This window comes from Eumetopias jubatus, unplaced genomic scaffold, assembly GCF_037043125.1.
Source record: "Eumetopias jubatus isolate StellerSeaLion01/CBP00866 unplaced genomic scaffold, mEumJub1_p1.0 scaffold_10, whole genome shotgun sequence".
NCBI classification, from domain to species: Eukaryota; Metazoa; Chordata; class Mammalia; order Carnivora; family Otariidae; genus Eumetopias; species Eumetopias jubatus.
In genome coordinates this window covers 84228594-84245628 of record NW_028274816.1, presented here as the reverse complement: position 1 = coordinate 84245628, position 17035 = coordinate 84228594, and the positions used below count along the sequence as shown (strand labels likewise).

At 57.9% G+C, this 17035-nt stretch overlaps 1 protein-coding gene across 1 annotated transcript in view; it reads right to left on the bottom strand.

The window, feature by feature from the left end:
- DNAH17 (dynein axonemal heavy chain 17) overlaps window positions 1–15971 on the bottom strand; it is a 96099-nt gene extending 80128 nt beyond the window's left edge. The window contains 13 exon segments of the mRNA XM_088028108.1: window positions 2611–2757; window positions 4486–4681; window positions 4806–5071; window positions 8973–9089; window positions 9355–9522; window positions 11353–11439; window positions 11546–11698; window positions 12646–12771; window positions 12963–13048; window positions 13227–13326; window positions 13570–13762; window positions 14153–14346; window positions 15627–15971. Of these exon segments, the coding sequence (XP_087884234.1) occupies window positions 2611–2757; window positions 4486–4681; window positions 4806–5071; window positions 8973–9089; window positions 9355–9522; window positions 11353–11439; window positions 11546–11698; window positions 12646–12771; window positions 12963–13048; window positions 13227–13326; window positions 13570–13762; window positions 14153–14346; window positions 15627–15971 (2178 nt within the window).
- Window positions 15972–17035: the final 1064 nt, after the last annotated feature.

The following is a 17035-nucleotide window of genomic DNA, read 5'->3' as shown; positions in this document are numbered from 1 at the left end:
CACCATGGGAAGTCTTCTGCTCTGACAAGAGCCCATGGATGTTTTTGGCACCGCCACGGCTGGGAGGGGCTCCCGGGTGGGCGAACGCGAGGGTCTCTGAGTCTGAAGATAGTTGCTTCCAGGAAAAGCAAAGTCAAGGAAATGCGCTTATGGCAGACACTGGTATTTTGTAGTTGGCTGCACAAATAAGTGAGATCGTTAAAATTTTATCCCGAAAAATGAAATTAATGAAAATGAGCTTCTTTTAGTTTCTGTTGAACACATTTTTGTGACGTCACCGCCATGCCCTAATTCATGGACTGGAGTAAGGAACAGCTCTGTTGTTGCTTCTTTGCTGGGCGACACGTGTCGGTGGTTGGGACGGTGATGACCTTTGACAAATCTATGTGTTGGCGCGGCCTTGCCTGCTCCACTTTGCCTTCGCTTATCCCAGCATGTTCTTGAAGGAGGTCACCTCTACCAAGGGTAGGGGGTTTCCTCGGTCTCCTCAAGGCCTCGCTCATAATCCTTTGATGATATTCGCACTCCTATCTTGGTCGGCACCTGAGGTGGGCACCAGATTCCCAGGCTCGGGCAAATGCACGGTACTAAGCGGCCACCATCCCCTGCACAAGATGTTTGGTAAGTGAGTCCTGGATCCCAGAAACATCCTTCGGATTCACGGCATTCCTGCTGCTGTTTCTTGCTGCCATAGGGGAAGGTGCAGCCATGCTGTGCTCCTGGGAGCGCCAGCTCAGATGCAACTGGGCAAGGGAGCGGGGGAGGGGCAGGACAGCAGGGGGAAGAGCTCCCCGTCCACGTGCGGGATGGACGTGGGCATGCAGTACGGGGCCCGCACAGGACAGGCCGGGGAAGGCGGCAGACCCACGGCCCCACAGCTCTAGGAAAGGGGCCCTCACATCAGGAATCCGTGAGCAGAAGCATCTCTAGGACAGAGTGGAGACACAAAAGCACAAGAACAAAAATAATAACATTCCTGGCCCCAGACAGTTGTCCAGTTGGGGGCAAGCTGGCTGCGAGAACAATCAACCTTCTGGAGCTAGCGCAAACCACGAGAGGGTGTGCAGAATGAGTAGGGTCACAAACAGGAAACCCACAGACTTGGATGCATCTGGAGGAGCCACCAGAATGGAACCCGCAAAGTCCGCATCCAGTCCCCTCCTCCGTCGCTGGGGCTCTCGCTGGCTGCCAGCTACGCTCCCCGGATCCCTTCCTTTGGTAGTCCGTGCTTCTGCCCTTCTCCATTCCTCTGCTTGCCCAGGACTCCCACCCGAAGGAGGCTGGCATCTCCTCCAAATTCCCAGGGCTCCAAGGAGAGGGAGTCTCATGGGCCCCTTGCTGGATTAGGTGGGGGGGGGGGGTCAAATGGCTCCCCAGAGACATCCGCATCCAATCCTCGGGATCTGTGGCCATGCAAAAGAAAATTTTTGGAGGTGATTCAGTTAAAGACCTTGGCGCCGGGAGGACATCCTGGGTTATGGGGGGGGGCAATGCAATTACAAGGCCCTTAGAAGAGGGAGGTGATAGGGTCAGGGGGAAGGAGGAGGCAGAGGCTGGGGGGTTGTCATCTGAAGGTGGAGCGGGGAAGGCTGTGGCCTTGAGGAGGTGGGAAGGGCAAGGAAGCTGATAAGCCCACCAGAGCCTCCGGGAGGAAGCAGCCCTGCTGACGCTTTGATTTGAGCAGAAGGAAACAGATCTTGGACTTGTGACCTCCAGAACACGAAGAGAATAAATGTGGGCCGTTTGAAGCCACGCGGTCCGTGGTCGATTATGGCAGCGGTCCCAGGAAACTCATGCGGAGCCCACATCCACCCTAGTCTGCTATGGCTTGGGCAGGAGTGAGGAGGGATCTGCAGGTGGGGTCTGTATGGAAGGGGGTGCCTGCCACGGCCCGTGGTGGCCCGCGTCCATGTCTCTCCGGGCCCCCTTCCAATTACCGACCCAGAAGGGCATGTCACCCAAGGCCAGTCAGTTACTCTTATTCAGAACCAGCCTCTTCACGATTCCTTGTGTCAGGTCCCCAGCTCTGATTGAAAAGGGTGGAGCCCAGTGGGGGCTTGAACTCATGACCTTGAGATCAAGACCTGAGCCGAGATCAAGGGTCGGATGCCCAACTGACTGAACCACCCGGGCAGCCCTGAAAGGAATTCTTGATCCGCAGAGCTGATGTGCACCTGTCCCCTCCCCAGGCCCTGATCTAGCCTACCTCAATGCGCAGCTCTCCCCCTCCATTTCCCCACCATATGGTGCTGGGAAATTTGTCATCCCGCCCGGATTCTGGCAGATGCCCACCCCGCCACACGTTAATGGGCGTAATGGAATGACTTTGATATGACCCGGAGCTAAATACATTTAGGAGAGTTAAGCCCCTCTAAGCAGTCATGGAGCTAGAACATAAGCCAAAGTCCAATGGCAGTTTCCATCTTCGGCTGTTCTGAGTTGTCATTATTTTTGCTGCCCCCGTGTGCATCAATAGCCAAGTGGCTCGAACCACATCTCGACATGAAAAGGTACTCTCTCTGTTGCCCTTGGGAGATCCTACATCTGCGTTTGCTCTAAACAAAACCCCAAACTTGGCAAGTAAAACGAAACAAAACTATATCAGCTCACCTCATTGTACCAGCCAACGATGAGTTCCAAGTTGCCCACAAACTTCCGGAAGGTTTCATGCTGTGAGAACAGATTCTCGGCACTGCTTGGAATCTCTTTCTGTTGCTGGAAGCCCAAGTACTTGACTTCTCTCAGAACTGCCACCAGCTGTTAGGCCAATGAAGATCACAGAAGAGGTCAGGGCATGACCCCAGTGGTATGGCACTCAGCAACACAAGGGAAGGTCACTCCCTGGTCACTCCCGGTCCTGGGCACACGCTCTCCTCTTGGCACCCAGGACACCACACTCTCCCGGTCGCCGCCATCAGGCTCGCTGGACACTTTGGAGATGTGCATGCTGGTGAGTCCCAGGGTGTCATTCCTCTGGATCTGCTCTCACCCCAGTGACCTCCCCCAACGCGACCCTCAGACTCTCGTATCCACGTGCCCACTCGGTGTCTCCATTCGGATGTTCATGTGACGTCTCAAGCCCGACGTGGCCAGAGCAGAGCCGCCTCGCCCCACAGCCCCCTCTGCCTGCCCCCTTCCAGCTGATGGCAGCTCTGTCCTTCCAGTTGTCCAGCCCAGATGTGCTGGGGCTGGTCCTGTCTTCCTCGAAGACTCTATTTCCAGCCCACCCAGAGTCTCACAGTCTCACGGGCTCTATGATCAAAACCCAGTCTCCCCTCACACCCTGGTCGCAGCCACGCTGGTCCGGGGCCACCACCTTCTTGTGGTCTTTCTCCTGGATTAAGGCAAAAGGCTCCTAACCGGTCTTCCCGCACCTACGCTTGCCCCCCCGCCCCCGCCCGCCCCCAGGCTATTCACACACAGCACCTGGAGGGGTCCTTGACATTCACAGACCACCTCAGGGCTCGCCTCTTCTCCCAAACCTGCCATGGCAGCCACATCACTAAGAGCAAAAACCCGAGTCCCTTCCACGGCCCTAGACCTCTCAGTGCTGCCTCCTCCGCCCTCCTCCGCCCCCTCAGTTACCTCCTCTCCCGCCAACACCTGAAACTTCAGCCTGTGCCCCCCCCCAGCTCTGTTGAAGCCCCTTAAGCCTGCCCCTACTCATCCTCACCTCCCCAGCACTGCATCCCTTACCACTGCTGTTACACTCATTTATACTCCCTCCCGCCCCCTCCCCTCCCTCCCTCCCCCTTTCTTCCCTTCTCCCCATCCTCCTCCCCCAGTAAGAGGTAAGCTCCAGGAGGACAGAGATTTTTGTCTGTCTGGTTCACTAATTTATTCCAAGCACATACCCAAAGTGGGCGCTCGGTAAATATTTGTTGAATTTTTTTAAAAGAATGAATTTTAGTGAAAGAGGTTTCGGAAGAAACCTCACATCTGCCTCCCTGATGTCACTGCCGGGGTTCGGAGCGGGGCGGGCGCAGGGGCCTCCTGGCAGGGATCCCGGCCAGCCGGCCTCTGTCTTCGTCGCTTGGCTCAGCCACCCAGGTTTTAGCCCCGCGGCTCCCGCGTGAGTTCTCGCCACCTCGCCTGACTTAACCGGAGGGCCCGTTTGTTCAGATCTTGCCAAGACCTTTCTTTGTGTGTTTCTGTCAATCCTCAAATTGACCCTGGGCTCCCATGAAAGGCAGCCAAGCTTTGAGGGAGTGTAGTCCCTGAAGCTGCTTTTGACGATGCTCCTATTTTGTCTCGTATCTTAAATACGTCCTGGACACGCTTTAATCCTTAAGGAATAAAGCTTTAGCTAAACACGTCACAGACATCAGCCCCCACAAGTCTGTGCTTTGGGGGAAGGGGACCAGCCTCGGCGGCACCGGCAGGCTTGGGGCTTCTCCCACCGCCCCACCTGCTGTGGGGCCCTGCTCCCCGCGGAGCCCCTTGACACGGGACGCCTTCTGGGCCCAGTGGCGGGACAGCACCCACCGCTTTGCTGAAGTTGACTTGGATGAGGTTGGTGACTGGGTCTCGCCGTATCAGGGGCTGCCCCAGGTTGAAGTGGCAGTCCTGGTCCACGCCGGCCACCCACTGCTGGTAGATCTTCTCTCGGTAGCGCCTCAGCAGCTCCAGCATCTCGTCATACTTCTGGTAGATCAGCTGGGCCTCCGAGCTGGACAGGACCCTGGAATCAGTTAGAGGGGGTGGTGAGGGGCACCCTATGCGTGGCGGTCAGCTCTCGGGGTGCTAGGAGAGGCCCGCCCCTGGCCCGCAGCCATGGGGGGGCGCCCACTGGTGCCACGACTCACGGGTGCTCTATGAGCTTCAGGTCCCGCCTGGGTGCCTCCAGCCTCTCCTGCAGCTCCAGGCTCCACTTGAGCTGCCCAGCCACGGGGGGCATGTTCTTGTGGATCAGGGGGATATTCCCGTCTGCAGAGGCCACGAGCTGCGCGTCATACAAGGTCTTGGTGTTGTCCAGCTCGGCGTCAAAGAGCTCCAGCATGACCGAGTACCTGGGCACCACCTCCGCAAGGATCAGGGGCCGCTCCAGGAGGCCCCCGCACATGTGCAGGAGCTGAGGAGGAACGAGAGATGAGCTGTCGCCGAGGTCCCCGCCTCCTGCCCTGTCCCCAGCATCACTCCGGCCTCGCGGCGGCTGGCACGATGCAAGAGGCCAAACTTGCGTGGCCCCATCAGGACATGCAAGGAACTTCTATGCCTCTGTGATTTTCACGTTGGCGGCTGCTGAGTCCCCAGGTGCTTGGCTGCCATCCACCACCACAAAGTAGGTCTGAGGCCTGGAAACATTCCCGGCCCAGGAAAAGTCAGGCTGACCAGGGTGGACGTGGGTGTGGGGGCGGGGGGCCCCAGTAATGAGCACGGAGGCCGAGGGTGGGAAGCCGGAGACGCCGCCCCGGAGACCCGGAGGGAATCACAGAGGGAGCCTGGGAACGTGTAGAGGCCATGACCCTGGGGGTTCGACCCCAGGTTCCCTGAGTCCCCAAGGAGCAGGGACACCCCGTGTCCCTGGTCACGTGTCCTTTCCGGGAGAGGAAAGGCTGGGCCTGCGGACCTGAACTAATCCAGGAGGCGTCACACCACATTTCTGAAAGCAGTAACGGAGCATGAGTACCTCTCTGCAAGTAGCTGGCTCATCACCCTCACAACCCTACGTCTGCTAAACACGGGCAATTGTGTGCAAAATAAAAAGCTTAGTTGAAGAGAGGAAGCTACTTTATCTGGGTGTTTCCGTTAGGGTCCTGGCTAGAATCAGATGGAGAATTTCCTAAAAGATCACTGCTCAAGGTCAGGGCGTGGAGGAGCCTAGGGGCAGTGCAGGCCCTGGGCTGGGCCTGCCCGGGTGGGGGTGGGGGGGTGGGGTCTTCCTAGAATCTGGAAAGAGTTCCGGAAGCTCCACAGCCAGCCTGAGGTCTGCCAGACCCAGGCCAAGGAGAGCCGCCCTGGAGGCAAACAGGGGTCAGTGGTGCTCAGACCCCACAGTCTCACAGCCCTGGGTGCCTAGTGGCACCGGACCCGAGTCTCTGATTTGCCCCAGGTTTTGGTGTAAGGAATAAGACAGTGTCCCCAAAATGGCCTTTTCAAGCAAGAGCGAGACACAGCTGCAGAAGGAGATCTGCAGGTCCCCGAAAGCCAGACGGGGCAGCTGGACCGCTAGGAGAAACCGATTCAGGACGCTGCAAGCTCAGCTCCCCGCAGGGGCGTGGCGGACGCACCGGGTTGCTGGTGCCACTTCCTGCCAAAGGGACCTGTCGGCTTGGGAGAAAAAGGTGCATCTTGTGGGTTCGTGACCCTCCTGACATTTTGTCTCCTGGCTCCCCTCCCATGCCCCTCTCTTTTTCACGTTTACATAGTTTTTGGCTTCTGGATCCTGGGAAGAAAGCTAATTTTATTTTCCACCGGGAGATCATGCAGAAAATTTCTCTAGAACTTTCCTGGCTGCGTGTGAATTCCTGACACTGAGAAGCAGCTTGGGGGCAGCTGGGGAGCTTGCAGGGATTAGAGGCGCTGGGAGGGAGGGAGCCCCAGGGCCCATCCTCATCAGGGCACGGGGGGGGGGGCGCGGCGGTGTCAAGTGGGAGAGAAAACACTCCCAGATGCGGAGGAAGAGTCACGCATTTGGAGGTGGAAATGGTTGACAGGCGCTGTTTTCTTTTCTCCCTTGGTTTCCTTCTTTTTAATCTAGCCCAAGCACAAAGTTACAATTTAGGAAAGAACCTTTCCTCTATGGGTGCAGAAGCCAGATTGAGGTTGTAATAGGACAGAGGATGAGCTCCCCGAGAAGGCCGAGGTTCAGGCTTAGCTCCTGGTGGGCCGGGTGCGGGGCCCAGTCCTGAGGGTGCCTGGGGGTCGGGGCGTGGGTGGGGGGGCTTCCTGCCGGCCACCCCACCCCTCGGAGTGCTGACCCCTGACTCCTGATCACGAAGGGGACGGGCTTGTTGGTTTGGCCCCAACAGTCCAGCTTCTTCCCCTGGACTAGACAACAACACAACGTCAGAGCCCACGGGTGGGGAGTGCGGAGGTGCCGCCTCCCTCTGCGCCCCCTTTACCCCCCTACAGAAGGTGAGACATGCTATCCGCCCAGCTCCCCCACCCTCGGTGAGCTCCAGCGCTATCTTTTAGTTTCAGAGACCCCATCACGGGGGCGGGGGAGGGGGGAGACTGTTGTTTCCAGGTTAAAGGCCCGGCTGGAAACCTGTGTTTGGGGACCCTTCCGCACTTGGGCAGCCCTTGGAGCTCTGTGACCCCAGTACAACTCCCTTCGCTTGGCTGGAGCCAGTTCCCCGCACGGGGAAAGCTCAAAAGCACCTGTTGTGTGCCCAAATCAAGTGCCTTTCCTCAGGGAGTTTATATTCTAGTTGGGAAGACAATGAACACAGAGAGATCAACACACAACAGAATAGCAGGGAGGGCCAGCAGAGAGGCAGGGACAGGGGAGGCCTCCCCTGCAAGGTGGCCTGAGGCAGCTACTTAGGGGGAAGAGTGTCCCAGTGGAGGGAAGAGCATTGAGGTGCTGTGTTAATTCGCATTCACTGATATTCTGCTTAGAGCACCAACGCAATCTAAGACTTGATTGCTCATCACATTGCGGAGTTTCAAATTCCCTTGCATTTGCATTTTAAAAAACAATGTCTAAAAGGCAAAAAGGAATGTCCTGGCATCTGTGTTGGGGAGATCCAGAAAGACGGCCAGCACCCTGAGCTGCCCAGGCCATCCCGACTGCTTTCCCGTCTGGCCACACTTGGGGATGGTTTGGGGTCCTGGCTTCTCTAATAACTGGCTAATTGTGTGACCCTGGGCAGGCTTCTTGACTTGTCGGAGTTGGTAAAAATGGGATGGATAACGTAGGTAACGAGTTTAGCAAACACCGTGGGACCCAAGATCCTATAATAATTATTGGGTGTCTCCTGTGGGCACCGAACTGCCTGCAGCAACCTAGAGACTTGCCAAGCAAAGGGAAGAGGCAGCTTGCACCTGCAGAGTGTCCTAGTTGGCAAACATGCATAACACTAGGCAGATAGCAAAAAGCTACTCAAGTATATACATATATTCACTCATTTAAATGCTCAGTCCCTGTTCTCCAGAGGAACTATAGATCAATCTTCAGAGATTCCCCCTCAGCGGTTTGTCCAGGGCAAGGCAGGCCACAGAAATGCAGGAAGAAGGGCGGGGCTGGGACAGTATGGAGTGGTGGGGACTGGGGCACACTGGACCGCCCAGCTCCTCACAATCTAACCGGCTCAGTTGGTGGCAGTCACCACCTTCCTGTTTTACCAGGGGCTTTTCTGGGTGCTCTCGAGGTCAAACTTAGATGTACTCATGTATTGGCCATCTGTGTTTCTCTCTTGAATTGATGATCTCTAGGGGTTTTAGCACTTCCCGACCATCCATTCTTTTAAGATTCTTTTTTCATAGCATCATTTCTTTTTTTTTTTTTTTCAGTGTAAAAGTGCTGCACGCTTAATGCTTGCAACTTGGCCAAGTGTAATAAAGTACACAAGAGGCAGACGAGTACCAGCCAGCTCCCTGCCACCCAGAGGTGTCTCCTCGTAATGAGGCCAGGCTGCTCTCGGAGTCTCACGTGTCAAAGAGGGTGTGACTTCAGCGCAGTGGGTCTAAAAGGGTATGTCCTTTATTGTCACAGCCACTTTGCCTCTAACTTTTGGTCCTTTTAAGCAGAGGGAACGATGAATCAAATAAGAATGAACGGACACCCTTCCACAGTGAGAACAGTAAACTAACCCTCTTAGTCTTATTCCCTTTTCTTACTCTACAAGGCAGCCACCAAACCCAGTGGGAGCTGCCCGAGGTGCTCGCAGCCTGAGAGAAGCCCCTGTGCCCCCCGCCCCCCTGGGCCGGCTCCTCATCTGCAAACGAGGTCAGCCCTAAGTGGCCCCTGGCAGGCCCTGGGCGCTGCTGCGACGGCTCGCCGCCTGAAGGTCCCTGCTCGCACCTACCTTGGCACAGGACTCGATGGACCTACAGTCGTCAAACCCTTGGCAAAAAATCGTGGCCAGCCGCCTATCCAGATCTTGAATTTTGGTCTCAAAATCAGTGTAATCGTCATCAAAACTCTGAAAGTGAATTAAAACGTCCACCTGCTAATCAGCATGCAAAGCAGGGATGGTGCTCGCTCTGCCCCCGCCCCTGCCCCTGGCCCTGGCCCTCCCGGCAGGTTTCGGGGCTCCATCTGAGGATGCTCATTGTCATGGGGATGCCCCCAGCTGCAGTTAGTTTCTGGGATGTCTTCAGAACGTGACCAACGCTCCCTCCACGTGTCTCCCCACTCCTGGGGCATCTGACATGGGTCCAGCCAAGGCCCCCCCTCTCCCAACTTACGGAGTCTCCAGGGTCCAAGGGGTCATATTTGCATTCAGCAAAAACCTTCACCAGCTCAAAGACCTCATCGTAAATCCGAGCGACCACGCTGCCAAGGATGTTGCCCCTCACTCCCCCGAGCTCGATCTTCTCCAGCTTCAGAAACTCAGTAGCTGTTTTATAAAGATCCTGGTGGAGGAAAAAAACCCAGGAGTCTTCATAACTAAACACAACGGATCAGTCACTGATCTAGCTCTGACCCCAGCAGGGAGGAGCCAGGGAGCAAGGATGGCCCTCTGACCTGGGGCCACCTGGCAGCAAGGTGGGGGGGGACCCTCTGTTTATTTCTGTCCTCCAAAGTCCTCTCTGGAACACAGAGAGGGGACGGAAGGAAGGGCCCCGTGAGTCCCCTCCAAGCTGTGAACAGGGGAATGTGGAGATGAGGTGGGGCTCTTATCTGGACGCTGCTCTGGAGTGATCTAAATGGATCATGCTTTCCTGGGGCCCCCATGTCCTCAGCTGTGGGCAGAAGCAGTTGGAACCTCACACGGAGGTTTCTGGTGTTGTGACTAAGCTTCAAATCCTTTGCTTCCTGGAAGGCCATCAGCACTTAGAGCCCGTCCTTGACCCACGGTGACCCGCAAGGATGCCCTCCCGCAGGAGACACCCGCCCGAGGCGTGCCGTAAGTCCCACTTCCTCTGAGGTGGGGCTCTCTGGAGGCTTCTCCAATTATCTGGGCCCCCCCCCTGCGACCGGGGGGGGGGGCTTCCCTTTCCAGAACTCTCCCGCGCTCTTCCTTTTGACATTTCCTCACACCCGGTCCCCTCCCGTGTTACCTCCCGTGTCTGTGTGAGGCCCTCGTTTCCCAATGGATCCTGAAGGCTCCTTGGGGACCCCAGGCAGCCTCGGGAGCCTGACCCAGGGCGCGGCACCGGTTCGACCCAAGATGCGCACGTGGTGCTCACGCCACGCCCCTAAGCCGGTGCCGGGGTTGGGCCCGTCTTCCCAAAATGCCATCACCAAAGCAGACTCAACGAAAAGCAGCAGCAGGGTCAAATGTCCTGAGCTCAGGGCTCGTGCTGCCAGGAGGAGGGAGAGGACAGCAGGGAGACATCCTGTCCCAGAAAGCTCATCCCCATTCAGGACCTGGGAGCCTCTGGGCGTGAGGAACACTGTGATGCAAATTTGCAGTCCTAAGTGGGCCTCCTCCACCTGCCCGAGGCTGTGGAGACCAGACAGGCCTGCCCAAAGCCACTGCTGATGGTGGCGGCCATCGGAAAAACCGATGCTCCAGGGCTTCGGGGTGATTTTCCCCCTTTGAATGGTGTGAATAGTTTGTGGGCAAAGGTAAAGAACCACACAGAAGATCACAAACAAAAAGCAAAACTTTCTTGGGCGCCTGGGTGGCTCAGACGTTAAGTGTCTGCCTTCGGCTCAGGTCATGATCCTGGAGTCCGGGGATCGAGTCCTGCGTCGGGCTCCCTGCTAAGCAGTGAGTCTGCTTCTCCCTTGGACCCTCCCCCCTCTCATGCTCTCTCTCTCTCTCTCTCTCATTCTCTCTCTCAAATAAATAAATAAAATCATAAAAAAAAAAAAAAAGCAAAACATTCTTGCCCTGCCCCCCGTGTTTATGCCTCGGCTCTTCTCCCCAGAGGCAGCCATCTTGAACCAATTAAAAATGCTCATTTGCTCTGTGTCACTCTGTGTATCTGACAGTGCAGCCTCCTGCCCCTGCCCACACTTGTCCTAACCTCGCTCACGGCCACCCAGCTTCCTGCCGACGCCCGTGCAATTTGTCATCAGCCTGCTCACGGACACAAGGCGCGGCATGGGAGAGAAGCCCCCCAAAATGGGGCACTTTTGTTCTTGGCCAACGGTTCCAGGCATGGAGGAGGCCGGCCCCTGACTCGGTTTCCCCACGACACGCATGCTTGGGTGTGGCTTTCATCCTCCTTACCGGGAGATGTGGGCGTGGGATGAGAATGGGAGACGCAGCCTGAGCTGCATTTCACCTTTACCTCAATGGTCTGGATGCGACGGAAGAAGGAATTCATCCTGGAAAATGCCAGAGAAGAAGGGAATTCCCAGGGCACCGGCTCCTTGTCCTACGGGAGACACAGAGAGGAGGCTGTGCGGGCCTCAAACACTCCTGCAGACGCCTGGGAGCCCGTGCCCACACGTCCTTGAACTTGCTCTGAAATCAGGCCGGACCTTAAAGAAAAGCTTCATGTTTGCGCAGCAGAAATCATAGGTGCGGTAAAGCTCCTTCAGAACGTTCACGGACAGAGAGATGTTGCTCAGAATCTCCTCCGTTTCTCCCTGCAAGCCTTTCAGCACCTCTTCTGGGCTCAGGAAAGTGCGCGTCTGGGCAGAAGGGAAGACATTCCAGTCCTGAGAGAGCTCTGGGGTCACGTCCAGGGTCCAGGCTGGCTGCCTGCAGGCCGCTCGGCGGGCTACAAACAGCCCACCTCGGGGCCCGCAGATGTCTCCTTTGGACACATTAGCCGTCCCTGAGGTCCAGGTCCCGACCGGTCTGCCCGCTGCCGGGCCCTTTTCAGGAAACTGAGCTGCTTCCCTGCATGGCCCCACAGCCCCCCTACAGCTGCAGCCGGAACAGAGCCTGGTCCCAGATCAGGGGGGACCCAGACCCCTTCAGGGCCCAGGAAATCCAGTCCTGCCGCGGGAAATCCCGTCCTGCCGCGGGCGGCAGGATCCTGGACCGCAGTGCCCTTCTGGGCGGCAAGCACGGTTTTAACGCACGCAGGCGGCCCAAACAAAAACGCTCGCGGCCGGCTAAGAAGTCCTCGGGTCCTCGGACTCGGCGGGCAGCCCCATTTCTCTCCTCCTCCCACCCGCCGTGGGGCCGCTTGGGCTGACACTGCCCAGTCTCCGGAGAACTGTGGGTGGCCACCAAGAGGGCCCAAGCTCAGCCTCGGGCCTGTAAACCCCGGCGCCAACATCTTTGCCTGTTTTTAAACTGCCCAGGGCGGCGTCGCCAGGTAAGCGTCCGACTGCTGAAGATCTCGGAGTCCTGGGATCGAGTCCCCTGTCGGGCTTCAGGCTCAGCAGGGCGTCTGCTTGGGATTTCTCTCCCTCTGCTTCTCCCCCCCACCCCACCCCCCCGCTCACGAGCACATGTGCGCGCGCTCTCTCTCTCCCACTCTCTCCTCTCTCCCCCCCCAAAATAAAATAAATCTTAACAACAACAACAACAACAAAAACTGCCCAGATACGCCGGGCAGGGGGAAGCCGAGCAGGCAGGGAGAGGCGCCAGTCGGGAGGCAGAGGGCGGCGTGGTGGGGCCAGGTTACCATCTCGATGATTTGGTTGCAAAACTCCTGCAGGATGACGATGAGCCTGGAGGGCGTGTTGTAGTGCTCGGACATGGCCCAGATGAAGCAGATGGTGTAGAGCACCTTCGCAATGAAGGTCGGGAGCTGCGGGGAGACAGGCGGGTGTGCAGCCTCTCCACCCTCTGCTTCGCACGGCCCCGGGAGGGCACCCCAGAGGGGAAGGAAAAGGCGCTCCCCAGGACCACGCAGCCCCTCCCGGCCAAGAAGCCCACAGCCCCCGCGCCCCTAACACACCAGACCGGCCCCTAAGAGTGGCCTTTCCCAGGCTGACACACCATCGTGAAGTCGGCTTGCTCCATCTCCTCCAGTAGGATCCTCAGAGGCTTCAGATACAGAACGATGTCGCTGGCCTCCTTCAACCCTGCACGGAACGAGAGCAAGCGCTTGTGCAGCCCCGACGGTCAGAGACGGGGACCGGCGGCTCCCCGTCCTCCTCATGGACACCTGCTCCCTCAAGACCCAGGACTTTCCCCAAAGGAAGGTGCATGTAGGCAGGGACCGCGGCCCCCGCCAAGGGCAGCACCCCTTCCTCAGCTCACCCTCCGTGACGTCCGTGTACACATTTTGCAGGGCTGGGCAGTAGCAGCTTTTGGCTTTTTCCAGGATCTCAACTATTTTGTTCACTTTGGGCCTATTCAGCTGAGAAACAGAGAACAGGAAGCTCGGGGAAGCTCGAGAGAGGCTCGGAGACCCCACACAAAAGGCACCTGACCCCGCGGCCGCTGGAGCCCAGGACTTTGTGCGGGTTATCCGGGTCCCCTCGGGGGCCCTGGGGGTCTGCACAGAGGGGTGGACGGGTCATGAATTGGCCTGGCCGGCACGTGGGCCCTCTGGCTGCAGAGCCACGGAGGCCCGCTCACCACTGTGGAGAGGAGCGGTCACCTGCTCATGGATGCACTTGAGATTCATCAGCCGGGCATCCCAGAACTCAAACTCAACTCGGGGCAGGGGGTGTAGCCCGTCCAGCAGGGGCCGGGCCGAGTCTTTACTCAGCACGTCCCGGATCTGGTGGGACCAATCTATGATGATGGTCTCGATGCCATGCAGCAATGAGTTGTCCAGAGGAGGGGGCATCCTGCAGAGCAGAAGGTCGGGCAAGATGCTCTCCCAGCCGCAGGGATGGGGTTCTACCAGCTCCGCCCCTTCTGGGCGGGAACCACCCCTCCTTGGTGGCCCTCGGGACAACCTCCCAAGCAACCACCAGCAGCGCCCCATCTCACCCCATGTCCCAAGCTCCTCGCAACCACTGTGGGGAGGCTGGAGAAATGCCCAGATCTCCCAGCTAAGAGAGGCCAGGTGTGGAATAAAACCCATGTTCAAGGTGGCTCCACCCGGCCGTCCTTATTGGGGTCACACAGGCATGTGCTTGGGGCTTCGTGGATGACTCCCAGTGGGGCTCAGTGTGCTGGGGGTCACAGGTCAGCGACTCCTTCAGCCGGCCAGGTACCCGGGCTGGGCCATCTACCTCTCCATGGACTCCAGAGTGCCATCCAGACTCCCCAGGTGCTCCGGGATGGGCAGCAGGGTCTTCCCTTTGATCTTGCCCCCCATCACGAACATCTCATTCTTCAGCTTGTGGACTTGCTTCACGATGTCTTCCGAGACCACCCGGGGCCATCCGCTCAAGTTTTCACTTTGGTTTAACAGGGAGTAGAGCACCTGGAAGGGAATGGCTCTGTACGTGCGCCCAGGCCTCCTCCACCCCGGTGGCTCCCAGGAGGAATGGGGAGCCCTCGGTGCCTGGAACCCACCCAGGGAAACCGAGTCCGTGCCAGAAGGAGGCGTGGCCAGTGGAGGGGCGCAGAGGCAGGATGATGGCCTAGCAGCAAAGCCATCTCTGAGAAGGGGGTTCACAATGCTTGCCGAAAGAAGATGGCCCGTGCGGCTTTGGAAAGCTGTCAGGGGCTGAGCCGGGTCCCCCAGTTTTGCATGTTGAAGCCCCAACCCCAGCACCTCTGGGTGTGGCTGTCTTTGGAGATGAGCTTTTCAAGAGGTGACTAAGTTAAAATGAAGTCCCATGGGTGGGCCCAAATCGCATGTGACTGGTGTCTTCATAAGAAGAGATGTGGACACAGACACAGAGGGACAACCAAGTGAGGACATGGGGAGGTGACAGCGTCTACAAGCCCAGGGGAGAGGCTACAGAAGGAACAGGTCCTGCCTGGATCTGGGAACTCCAGCCCCCAGGACTGTGGTCCCTTGTCACGGCAGCCTGAGCAGACTCACGCAGGTGGCCCAGCACTCCCGTAGCAGGCTTGCCAGGCTCCTCTTCCCGATCCGAGGGGAGGCTGGCCTGAGTCCTGGAGGAGGGGCGCCTGTGCTCCCAGTTCACACAAGGCAGGGAATTAAGTCCCCATCTCACGCATGAGGGTAGCAACGACCAGAAAGCTGGGTCACTTGGACTCTGGCTGGTGTGGCTGCCCAGAGTGGGCCGCACCTGCCGCACCTGCCGCACCTGCCGCACCTGCCGCACCTGCCGCACCTGCCGCACCTGCCTGGGCTGACACTGGCAACAAGGCAGGACAGTGCGGAGATGCACCAAACTGCACCCTGTTCTTTCTCTTTCTTCACTCAAAGTCTCAGAACTGAGAAACCCATCTACTGGGACTCAAGTGGCCCACACCCTCTGACACTGTGGGCAGGGGCCGTGCCCGGTGCATCCCAAGGTCCTACGAGACCGAGAGAGGATGAGGTGCTGGCTGGGGCCTCTCAGCCCTCGGGTGCACAGCACCGCCTGGAGGTCTGGTCAGAATGCAGATGTGTCCCAGCACCAGGGTGGGCAGGGCCTGGGCTCCTGCATTTCTGACCGGCTCCCAGGGAGGCTGACGCTGCTGGCCCGTGGGCCACTCTCTGAGCAGCCGGGCTCTAGGCCACTCACCAAAAGCACGAGAAACAGAGATTGTCCCCCCGGCACAGCCTCCCCCACCCCAGGCACCCACCTCCTCCACAACGGCAATCAGCTGTTCCACGGGCGCAGGGCTTATGTCCCCGTAGATGAGGCGGTCCTTGTAGGTACCCTTGCTGATGTTCTCCCGTCCCTTCTTGATGAAGTAAACCCCTTTGGACTTGAGGGAGGCGGGGAAGCCCAGGCAGGGTATGATCATGCCGGCGGGGCTGAGCGTCAACACCAGAACCAGGACTTCTGGCTTCTCGAAGAATTCGGTGAATAAGGCCATGTTCTCCTCGGCCCCGATCAACTTGCTCCACTTGTCTGGCTTGAACTTCAGAATGAGGGAAGCTACTCCCTCTAAATACTCCAACCTGACGTCCGGCGTGATGGTCATCATGGCACTTCCTTACAGCACGGTCATCTGGCCGGCGCACAGAGACCCTGACGCAGCACCGTGTGTGGGGGGCTCACTCCCCACCCGTCTCTGGAGCCACTCGAAACCTCTGTCCTGACCAAGCAAGGAGACGAGGTTCCTCACGAGTGTTCACTCTTCTGCTGGGTGTGGGCTGGGGGCAGGGAGGGACAAGGGGGTCCTGACTATCTGCCCTGGCTGGACTGCTGTTGCCGTGGGGCAAGGGCCACACAGCGGTGGTGTGTGCTTGTGTGAGTTGTGACCAGGCAGAGATGGGCCCGGGGGAGAAGGGAAGGCAGGAGATGGTCGCAGCCAGGTGGTCTGCAGGTGATGGGGTGGGGGGAGGCCAGATGAGATGAGAGCAGGGTCCCGGGGAAGACATCGCACACCCCTGGGGTATGGGCAGAGCTCTGAAGGAGCTCCCCTCACACAGAGAAATGCTCACCAGCTGAGCAGATGCTGCTCCAGTCTTAGGCAGGGCCAACAGACGGGCAGCTCTTTTCCAGACCAGAAAGGAAATGGCTCCCTTTCCTGGAGGGGCTCCAACTGCCATGGAACTTCTGCAGGTCACCTGGGACTTCTAGAACCTTCCCCTCGGGACCTGAGTGACCAGTGGTGGGGCAGCAAACGAGCAATCCTCCGCGGCCCGCCACAGGGGGGAGGCTCTTGGACTTTTAATATTTTTTATTTTATTTTATTATTATTTTCTTAAAGATTTTATTTATTTGTTTGAGAGAGAGCGAGAGAGCAGGTGAGCAGGAACAGGGGCAGAGGCAGAGGGAGAGGGAGAGTAGACTCTCCGCTGAGCAGGGAACCCGATGCGGGGCTTGATCCCAGGACTCTGGGATCATGCCCTGAGCTGAAGGCAGATGCTTCACCCCAGGCGTCCCGGGCTGTAATATTTTTTAAACTCAGTTGAACAATCTTTGCCTTTGAACTGGAGCATTCAGTCCACGTTCAGTTCCTGTAACCCCCGACTGCATTGGGATTTATGTCTATTGTCATATTGAGTGCTTGGGATTCTACATTCTCACCCTTCTTCTGGA